The sequence below is a fragment of the Vicugna pacos genome, chromosome 10 (genome assembly GCF_048564905.1).
Source record: "Vicugna pacos chromosome 10, VicPac4, whole genome shotgun sequence".
Classification (NCBI taxonomy): Eukaryota; Metazoa; Chordata; class Mammalia; order Artiodactyla; family Camelidae; genus Vicugna; species Vicugna pacos.
Genome location: NC_132996.1, coordinates 12,154,725 through 12,173,253, shown reverse-complemented (window position 1 = coordinate 12,173,253; position 18,529 = coordinate 12,154,725). Strand labels below are relative to the sequence as shown.

General features: G+C 40.3%; 1 protein-coding gene across 2 annotated transcripts in view; it reads right to left on the bottom strand.

Annotated features, from left to right (window-relative positions):
* Positions 1–14,899: 14,899 nt before the first annotated feature.
* SLC36A4 (solute carrier family 36 member 4) overlaps positions 14,900–18,529 on the bottom strand; it is a 44,224-nt gene continuing 40,594 nt past the window's right edge. For both annotated transcript variants that reach the window (XM_072969017.1, XM_072969019.1), the window contains one exon: positions 14,900–17,239. In XM_072969017.1, coding sequence (XP_072825118.1) covers positions 16,932–17,239 — 308 coding nt within the window. In that variant the 3' untranslated portion in view covers positions 14,900–16,931. The remainder of the gene's footprint in view (positions 17,240–18,529) is intronic.

The following is an 18,529-nucleotide window of genomic DNA, read 5'->3' as shown; positions in this document are numbered from 1 at the left end:
GCCGGCCTGCAGTGACCCAGGCCTGGGCTCGACTTGCCTGTGGGATAGGGTATGGGGTGGAGAGGCCATCACCAGATGCAGCCTTGTGTAGACTTCTGGGTCAGAGCCAAGGTAACAGTCTGGGGTATAAATCATACGAGACCAGCTGAGGAGTTAAATAAGCAAGCAGGTTGGGGATTCCACAGAACTGCGTGTCACAGAGCATGGTGGTAATATTTGCTTGGGGGAAGTTGAGCCAGAACTGAGGGACGAGCAGTGATGTTTTATGGGGTGTCTTGTGACCACTGGCATGATAGGGCGTGGCCCGTTAAGGGACCAACACGAGACAGCATTATTCATTTTGATGGAAAAAAATGATCACATATTGAGTTATGGGGAAGTCATTCTGGCTTATACATAGTTTAACTTGAACTTTAGGCCAACCAGAACAGCCTGTTTGTGGCTTATTAAACATACATGGTACATCGGCTTTAACCATTAAAGAAAAGAATGCATTAACAAAGTCAAAATGGAGTAACTGTGGTTCAGGCATTTAAAATGGAACTGGGTGGCCATTGTGGACATGGTTTCAGACACGTTTCTGTGTTACTGAGAACCTGAATTTTCTGAACTCTATCAGACTCAAAGACGCCACCAGCCATTCTCAAAACAATATACGCTAGCAGCTGCCAGCTGCAAACTTAACGGTCTCAAGATTTCCCTTGGTAACTATGCAGCCATTTATATCCCAACCCATCCTTGCTTAAAAAGCACCCTTACTTCTTGCCAGCTCCAATTATAATTCTTGACAAACAACTTGTGTAATTTTATGGGGTTTGCTTTTATAAGCTTTTAGTAGTCTGGTGGAACACAATTCAAGTGCTTCTTAAATCTGCGTCTCTCAGGCTATATTCCTCAGTTTGGCTCAAATAAAACTCTTTTTTCTTCCTATTATAGAGTGGCTATTGAGTATTTCCACTGACAGTTTTTATGTTCCTAATGTGGTGCCTGACGTGGTAGCAACTCACCAAATTCTGTTGAATAAATGGGGCCAAAAAATAAAGGCCACCTTTACGTTTCTCCTTAGACCTGGTGAAAGGGGCTAGTGTGGGAAACTCTTAACCTTCCTGGCCTCTTCAGACACAAATAAAGAAGTTCAAGAGATTATTTTTATTCTCTATGAATTGAGAGCTGTCATGAAGCTTTCCAGATGAAATATTCATCAAATAGATCTCTGGTCTCCCACCAAGAATAAGTTCTACTTCTGAATTCTAAGGAGGGCCAGAGCTTTCCCAGAATGTGCTCAAAACAGTGATGAGACGGATTTAGGAAAACGTGAATGAGAGAGATGCAATTTAGCAAATGCTTTCCGTTTGCTGCCCTGGGGGCTGTAAATGACTGGGGTAGGATCTATGTGCTCCACCACTGGAACGTCGCCAGGCAGAGAGTCCCAGGGGAGAATTACTACCAGCTCGTGTGGTTGGGGCGGTGCCGGGTCACACAGCTGACCCGTGGGGAGTTTGCTTTCTGACTCCCGGTTTTGTTACGGGATCTGCTTTGGCTGAAAGGCTTGCACAAAGCGAACCTCTCAGAGTCCAGTGCAGACAGGTTTGTAGAGAGAGCTATGCCCACAGTTTCCTCTCCCTGGGTTTTTGCAAGTTGTTTTTGTGTATTTACTTTTTTATTAGTTTTTAATCAAATCTGAATTATAAGATAAAACCATCTCATGTTACTTAATGAAATTCGATTCACCTCCCCAGTCTGCCTGATCTCTTCTGATCCTAATTATGCAATCAAGTATATTCATCATTTATTGAATATCTACTCTACGCCGGGTGCTGTGTATGCTGCCTTTAATTTTCATAATAAGCCTAAAAGCAAGTATTATTAACCTCCTCATTTTAAAGGTTATGAAATGAGGGCTCATCAGCGACTTGCCCGAGATGACGCTCTTAACACGAAGGTGGAGGTAGAATTTGAAACCAGCGTCTCTTTGCTCCCAGCCCGTGCCTCGTCCGGCTGTGCTATACTGCGCTCCATGCCTTGTGCACATTGTGATCTACTTTGATGAGGATGCTCATTAGGTCTTTACCCAAGTCACTGGTGAAGATACTGAGAGGCCAGGACCTGGGCCCAAGCACAATCTCTGCCAGTCAGAAACTCACCTTCTTGGCTTAAGAGCAAGCATTCTGAATTTCCGTGGTGCTTTGCTGTTACTGTAGATTTCTCCATGCTGGCTAGAAAGGTGTCACAGCACGTCAGGGAGGGCCCTGCCCGAACAGAGGTACCTGTGCTCCCTACCTTCCTTACCCATGTAGCCGATCTAATTCTTTATTATTAAAGAAGGACATTAGATTTGTCCACCATGACTTGTTGCTTAAAGAAACCATGCTGGACCCTATGCTCTGATGTCCTTTTCCAAGTCTGCTTTCCCTTTCTCACCTCCTCCCTCTTCCTGCTGTCTCCCTCTTGTTTCCCTAAGCATCTGAATGTGTCATAAGGGAAACACACAATATAATAGTAAAGCACAAATAAGCACTATAAAGCAAGGCCAAAGGGTTTTAAATCGGAATAGGGAGAGTGACCAGGGGCAGAAAATGGAATCCAGTTGTGCAGACTGTAAAGGTTTGCATGCAGGAGAGCCTGAAGCTGTTTCCTAGCAGCTCACAGCAAAATTTGAGACAGTACGTTATATAATTCTTACCAAAAATTGGGTAAAAAAGCTCATGCTGGTTACTCAGCAGGAAAAAAACTTTGCCTCTATTTAGTTCTACAAGAAAATGTTCACATTCTGTTTCTTAAGAGTACTAAAATCAAATCTATATGCTCACCCTTCCCAGAATCTTGCTTCGAATTAACCTCATCCTTAGCTGTCAGAGGCTTGCAAAATCCATTTTCTTCCTCTTTATAAAAAAATGGAATTAATTCAACTCTGGTTTCTTACACTTTCAACAATGTTTGCAAGTCCCCGCAGAAGCTTCCAGTGCAACTTAAAATCAAGGAAGAAAAAAAGAGGTAGACTTTTCACACTGAAAATAATTGCGTGCACGGGATATGCATTTGTCTGAAAAATTTGAGCACCTGCTATATGTGGAATTCAATGATTGGCTCAGACTTAAATCAGACTTTGAAAATATTAAAAGAAACTATGTTACTATGATATTTCATAGAGAAAATAATTTTGTTGAAGTAAGCATTTGGAGAATCCAAGTGTTAAGCTATCTATTGCCCTTCTCAGCAAATGAGAAAGAGAAAGTCAGGGAATATTTGCATTCAGGTGGTCATAGAAGCAGAACGAGAAAGGAGCACCATTAGGGGGTTAGGCAAGAACAACACAGGTCTTACTTAAAAAACAAATACCATGTGGTTTCACTCATATGTGGAATATAAGACAAAAGCAAACAAAAAACAAGATACAACTACGACTATATATAAAATAGATATACAAGGTCCTACAGCATTGGGATCTATATTCAGTATCTTGTAATAACCTATAATGAAAACGAAAATATATATGTGTGTGTGTGTGATGGAAACACTATGCTGTACACCAGAAACTAACACAATATTGTGAATCAACTATATATCAATAAAAAAGAAAAAAAGCCCAAAAAACAACAAAAAAAATAAATGAAAAAAAACCAGCCAAACAAAAAACAAACACGTAGATACAGAGAACAGAATAGTGGTTACCAGATGGGAAGGGCGTGGGGGGAGGACGGAATGGTTGAAGGGATCAGCAGTGCAGCGACGGATGGAAACTAAACTTCAGGTGGTGAGCATGCTGTAGTGTCTACAGAAGTCGAAATATAATGTTGTACACATGAAGCTTAATAATGTTATAAACCAGTAAAAATAATTAAAAACAAACAAATGATAAAATAGAATGCTGCATGCTCTGCTTCTTTCCCAGTTGTGAACTGTGACGTATACAAATAGTGCACGAGGCATGTAAGGAGATTTAGTGATAATTACAAAGCAAATACTCATGTATCTACCATTCTAGTCAAGAAAGAGAATACTGTCCACACCCTAGAAGCCTCCTTGTGCGCCTTCTCCATCACAAACCTCTCCACCCAAAGACCTAATCACTACCCTGAACTGCATCATAATCATTTCCTTGCTTTTCTTTATCATTTTATGACCAATGTATATAACCTGAATCGCATTGTTTAGTTTTACCTGTTTTTGAATTTGATATAAAGGAATCATACTGTGTGTGTTCTTTTATGCCACAAAAAGCCATATATCCTGGTGCATGTTTTGCTTGAGAATACTCCTAGGAGTGGACCATCTTCACATTTACTAACACTCCGTTGGTTTTCAAAGTGGTAGGAGGTGTACTTCCTCTCCTGCTCACCATTTGGTAGGGCAAGAGGTTTCACTTTTGCCAGTCAGGAGGATGTGCAGTGTTACCTCCTTATTCTACACATCTCTGATGACTGAAATAAAAAGTCCTCCTGGCAGATTTCAGTTCAGACACAATATGAAGTTTCTATCTTTCCCAAGAAGGTCAAGTATGTTTGAGCGCACAGGAAATACGAACAAGACAGGAAAGGCTTGTGATCTTTGGAGCTGACATTCTCAAGCAAGGGTCAGCAAACTACAGGCTGCAGGCCAAATCAACTCTTTCTGCCCTGGTCGGCTGCCTGGGTGGCCGTGCCCAGAGTGACCTTGAAAGCCACGTGTGCAAAAGCCTGACAGAATGAAAACAGACTCCCCTACTGTGAATGAAAAGCAAAATTCTGTTGAATTAAACCATTCACATTTAAGTAGTGTGGACACACACACAGGGTTCTGGATGGTGGCTGATGTAAAGATGTGCTGTGTGGTACAGAGACAGGGGAGAAGGAACAGCAGCAAGGGACCGGCTTTGGGGAGGGAACAATGAACGTGTGTGGGACACTGGAGACAGTAGACAGCTGGATGGATCTGTCTGTCTGGAGCTCAGGTGAAAGTTCCTGGCTGGAGAGAACAGATCTGGAGTTGCCATTATTCTAAAGATAATTAAAATGGTTAGTGACTGCGAAAGCCCACAAAGCAGTTGAACATTTCTTTTCTCTCTGGGCACAGAGGCCACGTGCAGAGCCCCATTGTGGTGTGCCAGGCCCGTTGAATTGTGGAAGAGTTATCTGTTCTGAGAAATGATTTGTTGCCCTATGAATTGAACCTATAGGAAATAGGAAGGTACCTATTTCCTTTGGAAACACAAAGTGACTCCTCTTTTATTACCAAGGTATAAGTGCGCAGGAACCATTCACAGCTAGTAATGACTAATGAGAACAGCTGCCTTCAAGCACCAGAAGATGTGTAACCCAGCAACCAGCTATGCTGAAAAGCCGGGAGAAGGGATCAGGCTCACCAGCCGCCCAGTTGCTGAAAATGTTCTCCCCAGGGCAGTGGCGGAGAGGGTGGAGCTGTTGGGTTCTTGGACTGAGTGACAGTCCCTTAAACAAATTTTTCTGAATAATATAAGGTTAACCTGCATGTAGATTTATACCACATTGTTAATACTAAAGTATTTTAAAATAAATTACCATATAGAAAAAAAACTGTATTTTTTTAAGTATAAAATTCTCCCAAAGTCAGACTCAAAAGTTCTCACCACTGATCTTTGACAATCCTAGTGATTGCTGACAATACAAAAATCCACTCCCCCATTCCTATACCTTTAAAGCATTTTTAAATTTCAAAAAAGAGAGAGAGGGGGAAGGGTATAGCTCAAGTAGTAGAGTGCATGCTCAGCACCCAAGAGGTCCTGGGTTCAATCCCCAGGACCTTGTCCAAGCAGAAATCAGTGAAGAAACCTCATTACCTCCTCCTCATAAAACAAACAATACAAGCAAAAAAGGGAGAGAATGATACCTGAAACAAAACAAGACATTCCATCAGCATATGTATCACTCATTTGAGACAATGATCTTGGAGGAAAGTGTTACCAAGTCCAAGATTGTACTCTTGGCATGGCAGGCCAATAAATCAAGGGATGAGTTGTTGGGGCAAAGAAGAGTGACTTTATTCAGACCAAGAAGATGGTGGACTAGTGTTCCAAAGAATCATCTTGCCTGACTTAGAATTCGGGCTTCTTTTATACTAAAAGGGGAGGGGGTAGAGTCAAACACTCCCTGGTTCTGGTCAGCCTCCGGATGGCACAATGTTGATCTCCCTGACAGTGTGTAAGAAAGAAGCTTTCTGAATGGGGTATCTCTGGACCTACAGGGTGACTCCAGTAGGATTCAAGTCTCCAGAAAGACAGCTGAAGCAAACAGACCCCTGGTGATCTTATTTGGGGACATTAGAATGAGGGACACTTTGTTGACTTGAAATGGCTCAAATGCTTCCTTCACTCCTCAGGTCATGACAGAAGAGTCCAAAGATACAGGTGGTCTGTATAGTAACTAACCTTGTTTTTGGAAGGAGAGATGTGTCTCTCCATGTGTGCTTAAATTTTTGCCGTCATGAACAAAAACGAAGGGGTAATCTGAGCCCACTCCTTTTCTCTCCACGTTGCAGGCTGCGTTCCCACTGATAATCCCATTAGGTCACCCTGATTGGTCCCTGAATCTCACCTGCAAGCCACCTGAAGCAATCATTTTGAGAGTGAATACAGGCAGTTCTCACACACACTTGAATGATGTATGATGAGAAATGATGGGAGACTGGTTTGCCGTACCTTCTCACTCCACGTGTCCAGCTACACCTACCACACAAGGTCAGCGAAAACATTTTCTTTCTAAGGGCCAGTAGGAAAGTATGTTTAAAACTGGTTGTGTATATATACATTTTTAAGAAAATGTGGCGGGGGTTTTTTGGACACAAATCCCTGTCTTCTATATCATGGTGATGATTGTTGTATGAATATGAGAGAAGCTGCAATAAAAGAGCTGCAAACACCACCTCTGCCTTTCCCTTAGATGCACAGAAATATGCAAGTGAAAAGCTTGCTAAGAGTTGGAAATTGTGATACAGGCATGTGTTACTGGAATTTTTAATATTACAAATAAGTATATAATGTGTACATATATTTTGCATGTATGTAGATTATAATATTGGTGTAGTATGGCTGAAAGAAAAAAAGCCACTGTGGGGTTAAAATAGCCAGGCTATCATCCATCCTGATGGGCATACTTAGATGCTTATAATAGCAACACTGAAGTGAGAAACCCAGATTATTAAGACTATGGCAGATGATGTTAAAGGGACAGTGTTTGACGGGCATGTGTCCAATAGCCCTGAGGGTCTGGTTGAGGCAGACCTGCTGGCTACTGTATTTTATCTTTTGCTATCAGAGAGCCTGGAGCAGAGAAGGTATCTCTGAACCACACAGATCATTCCTCAGCCTGTGATACAGCCTGCAGCGGCACCAAACTGCCAAGGGGTTGGCTGGCCTTCCTGAGATACAGCGGGGACCATGTTCTGTGCAGTCCCCCCAACACACAAAGCATCTGAAACACAGGGACTCTGAGAACATGCAGGAGCTGTGATAGTGAGTCCAAAGAAGCCAAGAAGAATGATGCAGAGGTTGAAAAGTAATTTTTTAAAGAAACTGAGAATTTCTATGTGAAATTTTTCATAGTGTTGATTCTGACCACAAAATTCCATTTCGGGAATCTAAACCAGACACTATCTTTTGTAGAAGCCATCAGGGGTTTTCAGAGGCTCGTTGGCAGAGTTGAACCTAGAGGTTTATGTCCAGCTTCTGTTTTCAAGTGTGAACAAGTCCTGATACAAGTCCAGCGGGCTGTGGGAGTCCCTGCTGCAGAGTAACATGAGTTTACTGATGATAGATTGACGTGGATAACATGATGGCGGTCAGAATCAGAGAGAAAGGGCACATAGAAATGTAAAACCTGTTCTTTGTACTCGGGTCATTCATTATCACGTTCAGCACCTTGCGAGTCTGAATCCCTTGGAGGCTCACACATATTTTTTGCTGCAGCTCTTACACAACTCCCAGAGGAAAGTGAGATGCTGCTGGTGCTCCAGGTCGGGAGCTCAGGTGAGAGGTGGGGAATTGTTTGAGGACCATTCCGATGTGGCCATGATGTGACCCTGGTGAATGCAAACACCTTGTTTCTGGGGGCAGTCAGCCGTGCCCCCAATGGGTTTTTACACTTATATAGGCTGATCGTTATAACAAAATGACAAATATGAGGATGTTTCTGTGTTGACTCATATCTGTGGCCAATGCCATGTAACTTAGAAGGGTAAACACCCAGTGTAATTGCAAACACATTTTTCTAGCAGCTGTCCATCATCATAGCATGAGAAGTAGTCTACGCTTTTTCTCCCCGCCCCCTCACTTTTTCAGAGTGGCACAATGGCAGACAATCCCACACAGACCAGTTTTCAGCAAAAGACCCCAAGTGGTCAGAGCTTTTGATGTGTTTCCTCAAAGAAATATGAATGTGAGGCTTTGCTATGGAATAAGTGGAGGACTCTCATGAGAGTATTTATCTGTTTTTGGACCCCACCCCACAAATACTCAGTATGTATATAAGACCCCAAGCTATACACTTCATATTAAATTATGCAGCACACATGTTCAGAATAAGTTCGAGGGGAAACTTGGGAACCAATTTTAATAATATGTAAACTAATTTATCAGTGCTGCTTCTCGAGAGTGTTTATCTCCCACAATTCAAGTCTTAGGGTGAGTACATTACAGCACACTATCACATGGTAAGAGGCCACTCTGAGCCTTGGGCTCCCTGGGGAAGAGGGGACAGGTCCCCCATTTTAAGAAAATGTTTCAGAATCAAAAATATGTAGGTCCACAATAGCTCTGACATATTAGAGCTCCATCAGATGACTCCAGTTGACAGAGAAGAGCTTTTACCCTGGGTGAAGAGATTAAGTGGTTTGATCTATAGAGCTAGGGCATCGCTCAAAGAAAAATGCACAGCTTCTGAATAGGGCTGGTATTCTGTAAAGGCGTTGCTCAGACGACTCGACTATATCTTTTCAAATATGTATGCAGTTGGTGTGACGCTCTTTGGACGCACACTGTCGTCTCTCTATTATTCTGTGTGCGCAGCCGAGCAGCCTGAACTGTTAATACATGCATGCTGACTTTGTGACTCCCTCCGATGGCCACCTCTGCCTGGGACCTAGGCATCCTAGTCAGCAAGTGCTGGGGTTTCCAGTGCACTGTAGGACGTCTCCACGTGCCCTGCCTGCTGTGATGGGAGCAGTGGTCACTGCAGCCAGAGCGGCCTGTGAATTTAATGCTTGTTTTCTTCCATGGCTGCCTCTCCTGCTGCAGGGGAGCGAGCACAGTGCTGTGACTGGAGCACCCTGGGAGGTGCTGGACACTAGGAGCGTGATCAGTCACACTCTGTAGAGAGTCTCCCTTCCGGATGCGTGGTTGACTCCTGCCTCGGGAACCCATGGGTCCTTTGGGGCATAGAGGCTTGCGTGCGTGTTACCTGCTTATACCACAGTTCAAAGTCGGTGAGCTGGTGCCCCATTCTGACCACATGAGTTTGTATTACTTTCAGGAATAAGATGAAATACACCCACAGATGAATTACGGTCATTTTGCAGATACTAAAAACCATAATGTTTATCTGAAAAAGGCCAAATTGCCTTCACTCTGATGGACATGTTTTTCTGCCCTGCTCTCAAGGAGTGATGGGAACTAGTATTTGTGCTTTACCGCACCTCTGCTAAGACCAGCCCACTCACCCCTGGAAGCCCCTGAAGCCGCAGCAGGGACGCGTGGACTGTGGGGTAGTGTGGGAGCAGACGCAGTGCTGCAAGTGACAGATAACTTTCCTGAGATGTGCGACGTTCGGCATTTGAAAGGCATTCCCACAGAGCTTTGTGGTGATTATGTTCACCACCTTCATCATAAGCGGGAAGCATTAGTTTCCCACTGTGGGTGAGGTTATCAGACAGTAAGCAAAATGCATTGAGGACGGTTGCCCTAGAGAGTGTTTACCTTGAACCCCCAGCATATTAATGAGATCGCTGCTGGGGGAATACATCTGAAGTACGGTCCAGTCTCCCTAATACCATTTAGTGAGAAGTCTGGGAGCTTGCAAGCATCCATTTTTATTTTCTTTGGATATGTCCTCTTGAAAATTCAGAGGTGACAATGTGGTTTTGTCTTGCTGGAAGGATGCCAAAGGCCCCACACGGACTAGTACAGACCTCGTCAGAGGCTGAACTTCTGCACCATGCATTACAGAGCAGGTGTTTATTTTTTATTTTTTGTTTTGAGGAGGAGGTAATTAGGTTTATTTATTTATTTTTAAATTATAAAAATGGAACATAATATAAATGGTAAGAAAAATTGTTCTATGTCAGTGGAGGAGGGCTGATCTCATTGCTAACCTCTCACTAAGCTTCTGGCTCAATAATTCAAGCATTAGGTTCTACATGCAGGATGTTTCTTTCCTGCCTCGTTTACTGCTAAATTAGACGGTTAAAATTACAATTGTAGATGATTGGGAATGTCAACAAGTGTTTGATGGCTGATAACTCTGGATATTCAGGTCAAACATGGACCCAGAATTAATAGAGAGACTTAATGAGTAGTACCTTCAAACTCTTAAGTCCACAATCAAATTGAAACCTGGCAGTTTGATTGGATTTACTTGGGGGTAGTGACAAATTCTTAATCACTCTTTGACTGCATTGTGCTCTACAGAGCAATTCTTCATATTTTATTGCTGCATCTTTCTTGGTGGGGGCAGGGAAGGTAATTAGGGTTGGTTATTTATTTAGTTGATGGAGGTACTGGGGGTTGAACCCAGGACCTCGTGCATGCTGGGCATGTGCTCTGCCACTGAGCTATGCCTCCAACACATAACGCCCCCCGCCCCAATTGCTATATCTTGCTTTTAAACATATACAAGATTTCATTGTTTTGTTTTCTCTAATGAGAACAAAAATCAACTATTCCGAATGAGTCAAATTCCTAGTGACTGAGGCATTCGTACCATAGCTTGTTTTGTCTTATTTTCATCCTGACACCTCATCCTTACTGTGGAAAATTGGCAAGAGTTCATCCTGCAGTGAGTAATAAGTTCAGGATTGTCAAGGTAATTTCTAATGCATAGTGCTGAGATGCACTATGCATTAGAAGTGATAGAAATGGTCTTTATTGGCATTATTAACGTCGTGACAGAATGTCCCATCCCTTACTTCACAGCTTCTAGGAGCACACTTCTCTCTGCCAGCCAGCATTCATCAGTAGGGAAAAGCAGTGTTTTGTCTTCACTGTCCATTTCTTGGCAGAACATGCTGAAAAGGTGTTCACTCAATAGCTCCAAGTTGATGGTAATAACAATTTTCACGGTTTCCTTAAACATACATTTGCAATCAGGAGGCACCATTACCATAGACTGCTAATTAACCTTTGAAAACCAGGCAGTATGTGGATTTCCACCGAGGGGCTATCCTTCTAATCTTGTAAGAATCTGGGCCTCGGTCAGAGTTGAACTTAATACATCACCAGTCTGTATCATGGCTCCAAAATAACTTTTGATTAAAACATCTCTTCTCCTGTGGCTTTCTGTATTACAGTAACCCTAAGTCACCAAGTACCTCCTTCATATACATACTGTACTGCACTGGCTGAAAAGTGAAACGTTGCAGGCATGCCTGTTTGATGAGCGTCTTCTGTCACTGAAATGCAATTTCCAGCAGTGGTTTTTTTTTTAATATTTTTAAATTTTTAATTGAAGTATAGTTTAGGTACAATATTTATAATTTATTTAAGTGTGCAATAAAGTGATTCAAAATTTTTAAAGGTTATACTCCATTTACAGTTATTATAAAATATTGGCTATATTCCCCGTGCTTTTGAACATATCCTTGTAGTTTATTTTACACTTAATTTATGCTTAATAGTTTTTACCTCTTAATCCCTCACCCCTATATGCCCTTCCTCCATCCCCTCCCCCCACTGGTAACCACTAGCTAATTTTTTTCCCTCCAGCAAGTATTCCATATGGCTTTTCATTGCATTTGCATCTCTATGTCAGTACCCAGTCCTATCCCCACCCTGTACTTTTCTGTTTGGTTGGTTGTTTTTGGTCTTTATGTTCCTCCTGCTGCTTGCCAAGGGCATGTACTACTACTAAAGCTTTATAAACTCCCTGTTCCCCTCTCTAAACCTTATTTCTCTTTCTCTCCCAGCCTTCTCTTGACTACTCACTTAGAAATAGTAAAATCCCTCTTTTTCCTAGCCCTGTGGTTCCTCTCTCTGCATATCTCCTTGCATTGGTCCAAAAGTGTATTTTTTACAGAGCTACACTTAAAAATTAGTTTTATGCATTTATTCTTTATCAAATTACTAATCTTCAGTGTAACATCAGTATATAATAAGATCCTCATTGTATTCTAGGCCAAGGTAATAGTAATTCATGATGTCCCCATTGTTGAACATTTAGGTTGTTTTCAGTTTTTCACTATTAAACTTAACGTTGCCAATGCACCTGTAGGGATAGAGTCTTTCTCTTCTGAGGAACTACAGTATATCCTACGTTAGGTACACAAGGGCAGGCTTATTGATGTAAAGGTATCAATACCGTGACGGTCTTTGATTTGGGGTTGGCATAATACAAGCAAAGTGTACTGGTGTGGCGTTTACACACTCCTGACCTTAAGAGAGGGGCAAATGGACGCATGGACGCAGCAGATGCAGTCTGCCCTTCCTGCACGCACTCTAGAGGAAGTTCACGCCATGGTTTGAGTATAACCTTTCATTTTTAGTCAATCTCTGCTCTTAAACCTTAGAGGTGCGTCATATAAACTTCCAAGGTTGAAGGTCACGTGACAAAGAATTAACCGCAAAGACTGGCTAAAATGCTGTCATGAGAATAGCATACTTGTGCCCTTTTCAGCTTATGACCTTTGTCACTGTCATTTAACCTTCTAAAAGACAAATGTATTTAAAAAGGCATTTGCAAGCAAAATAATATTTTATTGAAAATTCAGTTACAGTACTTTAAGACTTTTTTTCATATAATAAAGAAAAATAAGTTAAAAGAAAAAGAACAGACTCAAGTGCAGATATTTAGTTTTCATTCAGACAAACATCATTTTGAAAAACAAAAATCCACAGCTTAATTTATTCATGGTATAAGCATGTACTTCCCTATTTGTTACCACGAAAACTCTAATTGGAATAATTTTCAGAATGATTTTTCAATACATCATCTTTCTGGACCCAATTTAAATGGTAAATTAGTACCAGTATCTAACTCACACAGTAGTGTTGTGTGTGTACGTGTATACATAAGAACTAGGTAACCTTAATATAAAATTTTAAGAACGAGTGATTTGTCATTTCATTTTATCATAGGGCAGTAAATCGCATTTCCGAAGCTGTTTTCTTATCTCCTAGGTTAAAACCAACCACTTTCAGAGAGCTGTTTAGCTCAGTGAGCATAAATAAGATTGGTTAATCCTACTGCCAAAATATTGACTGTTATAGTCAGCCATTTAATGTTAGGAAGCACCTTGTGATGCCTTTTGGATCAAAGTCTCTCAAGTTTTCTTTATGAAGGGGAAGCTAGTTGAGCTAAAAAGATTAAAATACTCATTTTTTAAGAGCTCACTTTATAGTATCAGTGGTCCATATTTTTACCAAATTATTTTATTCCTCAACAGAAAACATTCATTGAGCCATTGGTATCATTTAAGTAATTGTATTTATCATTTCCATGAGCTCTATTAAGTCTCTTCTCCATTCTAAGTGAAGAAAGGAGTGGGTACATATATCAGTAAGAAAAAAATGCACCACTCATGCTGTGCTGCCACCTGCCACATGTTAGTTCCAGGAGAGGTGCTACAGGTGAGCTGGAGCAAGACCTGTGCCTTGCCACAGCTGGAAATGGCACTAATGCAGAACTTTAACATCTCAATTAATATTGGGGCACCACTTTGCAGTTAAAGAGCCTTTCTGTAACTATTGTGAAAATACTGAATGAAATTAGGCCATGTTAGGACATTTACAACATGCAAACTGCATAAAATGCTTATAAAAATGTTAGGTGCATCACCTAGACAGGAGGCAGAAATTGTTTTAATAAAGGGGAATCCAGAGGGCACATAAAACATAACATGGCATTTGCTAATACAGTACTTTTTTCATTTTGTCAACGCCATACAACTTGGTCTTTAAGTAAGAAAAAATTTGTTCTTGTTTATTCAACTGTGGAGAAATCTAGCCAGGTGGGGAAAAGAAGATCCTCTGATTAAAAAACAAACAAACAAACAATGTCTAAGAACCAGTGTTTTGACAAGTTGACTCTGAAATTGGTGGAACCCCTTTGGCTGTAAGGGAACAGTGGTGACTGACTTAGCTCAGAGGTCATCAGAGGTAAATAAAGCCATCCTTTCTCTCTTCCACTCCAGGAGCGGAAGAGGCTCTTAGGCACCTGACTAGCTTTCAGAGAAGAGGGTACATCACTGAGGTGGCAGGAGAAACGCTGAAGTCATTTCAGCCGTGGAATGGACCAAAGATGCTGGATACAAAATTTGACAGGTGCAACCACTCTCATCTTTCCAGGCCCCAAAATAAAGTCGACAGCTGGTTTAATCAAAATATCTTCATCTTCTCCAAGAATCTTCAGAAAATGTTATGACTCATTAAAACTAAATTTTCAGAGGAAAAATAGTGCCCATTCTTTTTGCAAATAAAATACATCATCAAAAATTCTTAAATAAGAGTGCATTTATACTTATCTGTACATAGTGTTTCTTGTTAAGAATTAAAATTACTCTTTCCCTTCTCAACCCCTCTTCCTTCCTGCATTTCAAGTTTCCTCTGTGTTTAAGTACTGATAATTTAGTGAACTGCATACTGGATGCCAGTTCAGCACTCAGTGCATAAGGAAGCCTGGTTGATAATATACTCAAAACTTGTTCACTGAATTTAAAACTTATATATTGCTATGATCAACTATTTGAAATTTCACTGAATTTAATGCATTCCATAAGGAATATAAACAAAGGTCAAAGTATAAAAATAAAATTTCACACACAGACGAGAAATATTACCTGAAGACAGTTGACAAACACCTAACAGTGCTTTCTATTAAATAATGGTTTTTAAGTCACTTTATGCCAAGTTATACATTTTTTTTTAAAAAAACACCTAATTTACTCTTAGCTTCAAGATTATATAAACATTTTAAACGGCGGTTACTTTTCCTATAACTTCTGCCGAATTTCCCACTATGACTGAAGGCTCAACAGATTTGACATCAAAACATCACAATTATTCGTGATACCTAATGCAAGCATTTTAAAAAAGTTTTGATTCTTATGAATTTGTACCAAAATAAAGCTTCTGATATATCTTTAGGATTGTACTTGATGACTTGTTAGTAATGTTCAGCAAAAAATACTTGAGCTAAGTTAACATTTACATATAAAAATATAGACTATACCCCCTACAGTGATCTGGGTGGCACTCTGTAGTATTAGAAGTTAGAGCACACCAGCCTGACTAAAAAGCTCAATGAGTGTGAAAGTACGAATTTAAAAAAAAAATCAGAATTCTCAGTTTTAAACTTAACCATTTCATCCTCCATGCTCACTGAGATTATTTGATATGGTCAATAACTGGGCTTGAAGAGGATGGAGGAGCTGAAGGTATTTCTCTGAAAGAAGCCTGGAGCGTCTCAGTATCTAGAAGAGAGATCATTATCATCTCGGTCTTCCCCAGGCCTGAGCCTCTTATTCTGCCCACTCAGATGAGTAAAAGGTTGTGGTAAGAAAAGCCACAGGCTGGCAAGAACGCACAAATCCTGCATCTTGTCAGCTCTGTTTTCTGCCTTTAGGGAAAGACGGTGCCTACCAGCCTAGAAAGGAAGAAATGGGAAGGGGAGCTCGAGCCACAAACAGGACAGCTGAGCACCTTCTCCCAGCCGGCAGTTTAGCCAGCGGGTGGTTTCTATTCTACTTCAAAGAGCATCGCTTCTTTCCCAGGTTGAGGCTTAAAGGGCTGTAGCGCAGGCTTCTTAAAGAGCTCCCCGACTTTCTGCTCGGGTCGTGTGCACTCGTCAAACATCATGACTTTCAAAGTATGAAAATGTAATTACATAGACTCAACACTAAGGTTAAACTGAACGTAACTTATTCTTTCTCTTGAATGTGATGGGAAAGACAAAACATCCTGGACTGCGAATCAAAAGATCAGGTTCTCTTGAGCTCAAGGCTGAGTGGTCTTGACCAAGTTACTTAACAGTCCTGGGTATTGATTTCATCAGTTAAAAAAAGAAAAAAAAAAAGGAAATTGTATTGGATAACTTTTCAGGTCTCTTTCAAATTTGGTTGAAACACTAAGTCAGAACTGTGCACAGTGCCTCCTGGTTTTCATTATGAAGATCAGCTACTATCACAGAGTAGCGTAAATGTAACACTGGTTTGGGGGATCTTCTGATGCTTACATTATGGCTAATGAGAGCTTTCTAAATTTCCAGGGGCTAAACTTAAGTATTTGGCTCTCTAATAAAAACATAATCGAAATATTTTTCCATTACACACAAAGTATACTTTGAAATTCACTGGGATGGTCAGATTTTAGTTACCTGTATCTTGCTTTAATTCTCTTATTGTTGAAACCCTGTTCTCCCCTCCACTGGGTGGCAAGAGAGTAACATGGGGGTAAAAGAGAGAATCTTGATTAAAATATTTCTCATTGAATGAAGAATAACAGAAATGTTTTTACTCTTTAACTTTTTTAACATTTTAATTTTTTACACTTTCAAAACTAAGCTTTTTTAAATTGCTGGTAATACTTAAAACCAAGAATCTGTTGTAGTTTATCAGCACTGGTAAAGAAGTACAATTTACTGCCAAAATATCAATCTGGTGCCAAAAGAAAATGGTTTGGTTCTATTTATAAGTATGTGGCAATGTATTCTACTAGTTCTTATTTTAATCATTTTCAGACTAGAAACAAAAGTTGAAGACTCACAGTTCTGCTGCTACTATTTCAAACCAGACGTAAAGCATGTTGAATTCAAATTTAGTGAGGGATTTTGTGGAGTGCCAGCTGTCACTTTGGGAGTAGGATAAATAATTTCTTCCACAGTTACGTATGTACCTAACAAGAAACCAACGACTCCAGTGAAGGCGATAGAAATGTTTTTCAGGATCATCCATATATTGTAATGCTCCTTAGAAAATGTAAGAATTTCCACCAAAGGCGGCAGGATCAGGGCCAGTGTGCTGCTGCTCACGGCTCCAACGAAGGAAATCACAATGTCTAAGCGAGGAATCAGAATCGCACCAGCACCTAGAAAATGCAAATACAAATGCAAATTTCTCTTATGTAAACATTTAATACTTTCATGAATAGTAACTGGAGATATTTTCAACACACTAAAAGTAATGAATGCAAGAAGGCACTACTAAACTATTGCTTGTGGAAGAATCTGTCATGTTTTGTTCTGAGCCAAAAATGAAAACAAAGAAAGAAACCAAACAGTTGAGTGATATTTCTCGGACTTGGACCTATCAACAGATTTGCTTCCACCTTTTAATTTTTAACTCTGAAATTTTGGGTGAAGAAGTTTGGATAGTTTATTTCCAAAGTATTTTCATTACTCTGCCACACAGCTCATTCTTTTTTTTTCTTCTGTATGTATATGTATACGTGTGTGTGTGTGTGTGTGTGTGTGTGTGTGTGTGTATATATATATATACACACACACACACATTTGTATAGTCAGTTTACAATGTGTCAATTTCTGGTGTACAGTATAATGCTTCAGTCATACATGAACATATATATATATTTGTTTTTATATTCTTCTTCACCATAAGTTATTATAAGATATTGAATATGGTTCCCTGTGCTATACAGTGTGAACCTGTTGTTTATCTATTACAGCTCATTCTTCAATGCAGAAAACATGGGGTGGTATGATATAACCAAATTATTAAATAAATGAGAGAAGAGATAGCTATTCCTTACATTAGAATTCAAATTAACAAAAATAGAAGAAACAAGGGAAATAGAAAATCATTATTAGCAAACACTACAGTAATAACTACTGCAGGAAAAGTCTCTGAAGGACGCCAAAATCAGTGGGCAAAAACTGCATGAGAACAAGATACCTGCATAGCTTCAAAATATCTCCCTACAAGATACTCACTAATTATACAGGGAAAAAGAGTACCTTTACATTGGAGACATCTGACAGACACCATCCTAACCAAGTGATCAAAGTTAACGTCACTAGTAATGAGACACATTGATACCATGATGTGATGTATTGAGAAGTGCAAAGCATCACCTATGGAATTCCTGTTAAAAATGCTTAACTTCAGTCTAATCATATGAAAGCATCACGCAAATCCAGATCAAAGGAAATTCTACAAAATCACTAACACTTCAAAAACATCAAGGTAAAGAAAGACAAACAAAGGTAAGAACTGTCAAGACCGGAGGAGACCAAAAAGACAAGACAACTAAATTCAAGTGGGACCTTGGATTGGCTCCCAGATCAGAAAAGGTTTTAGTGGGAAAACTGGCAAAATCATAGTAAGGTCTACAGATTAGTTAGTAGCACTGTATCAATGT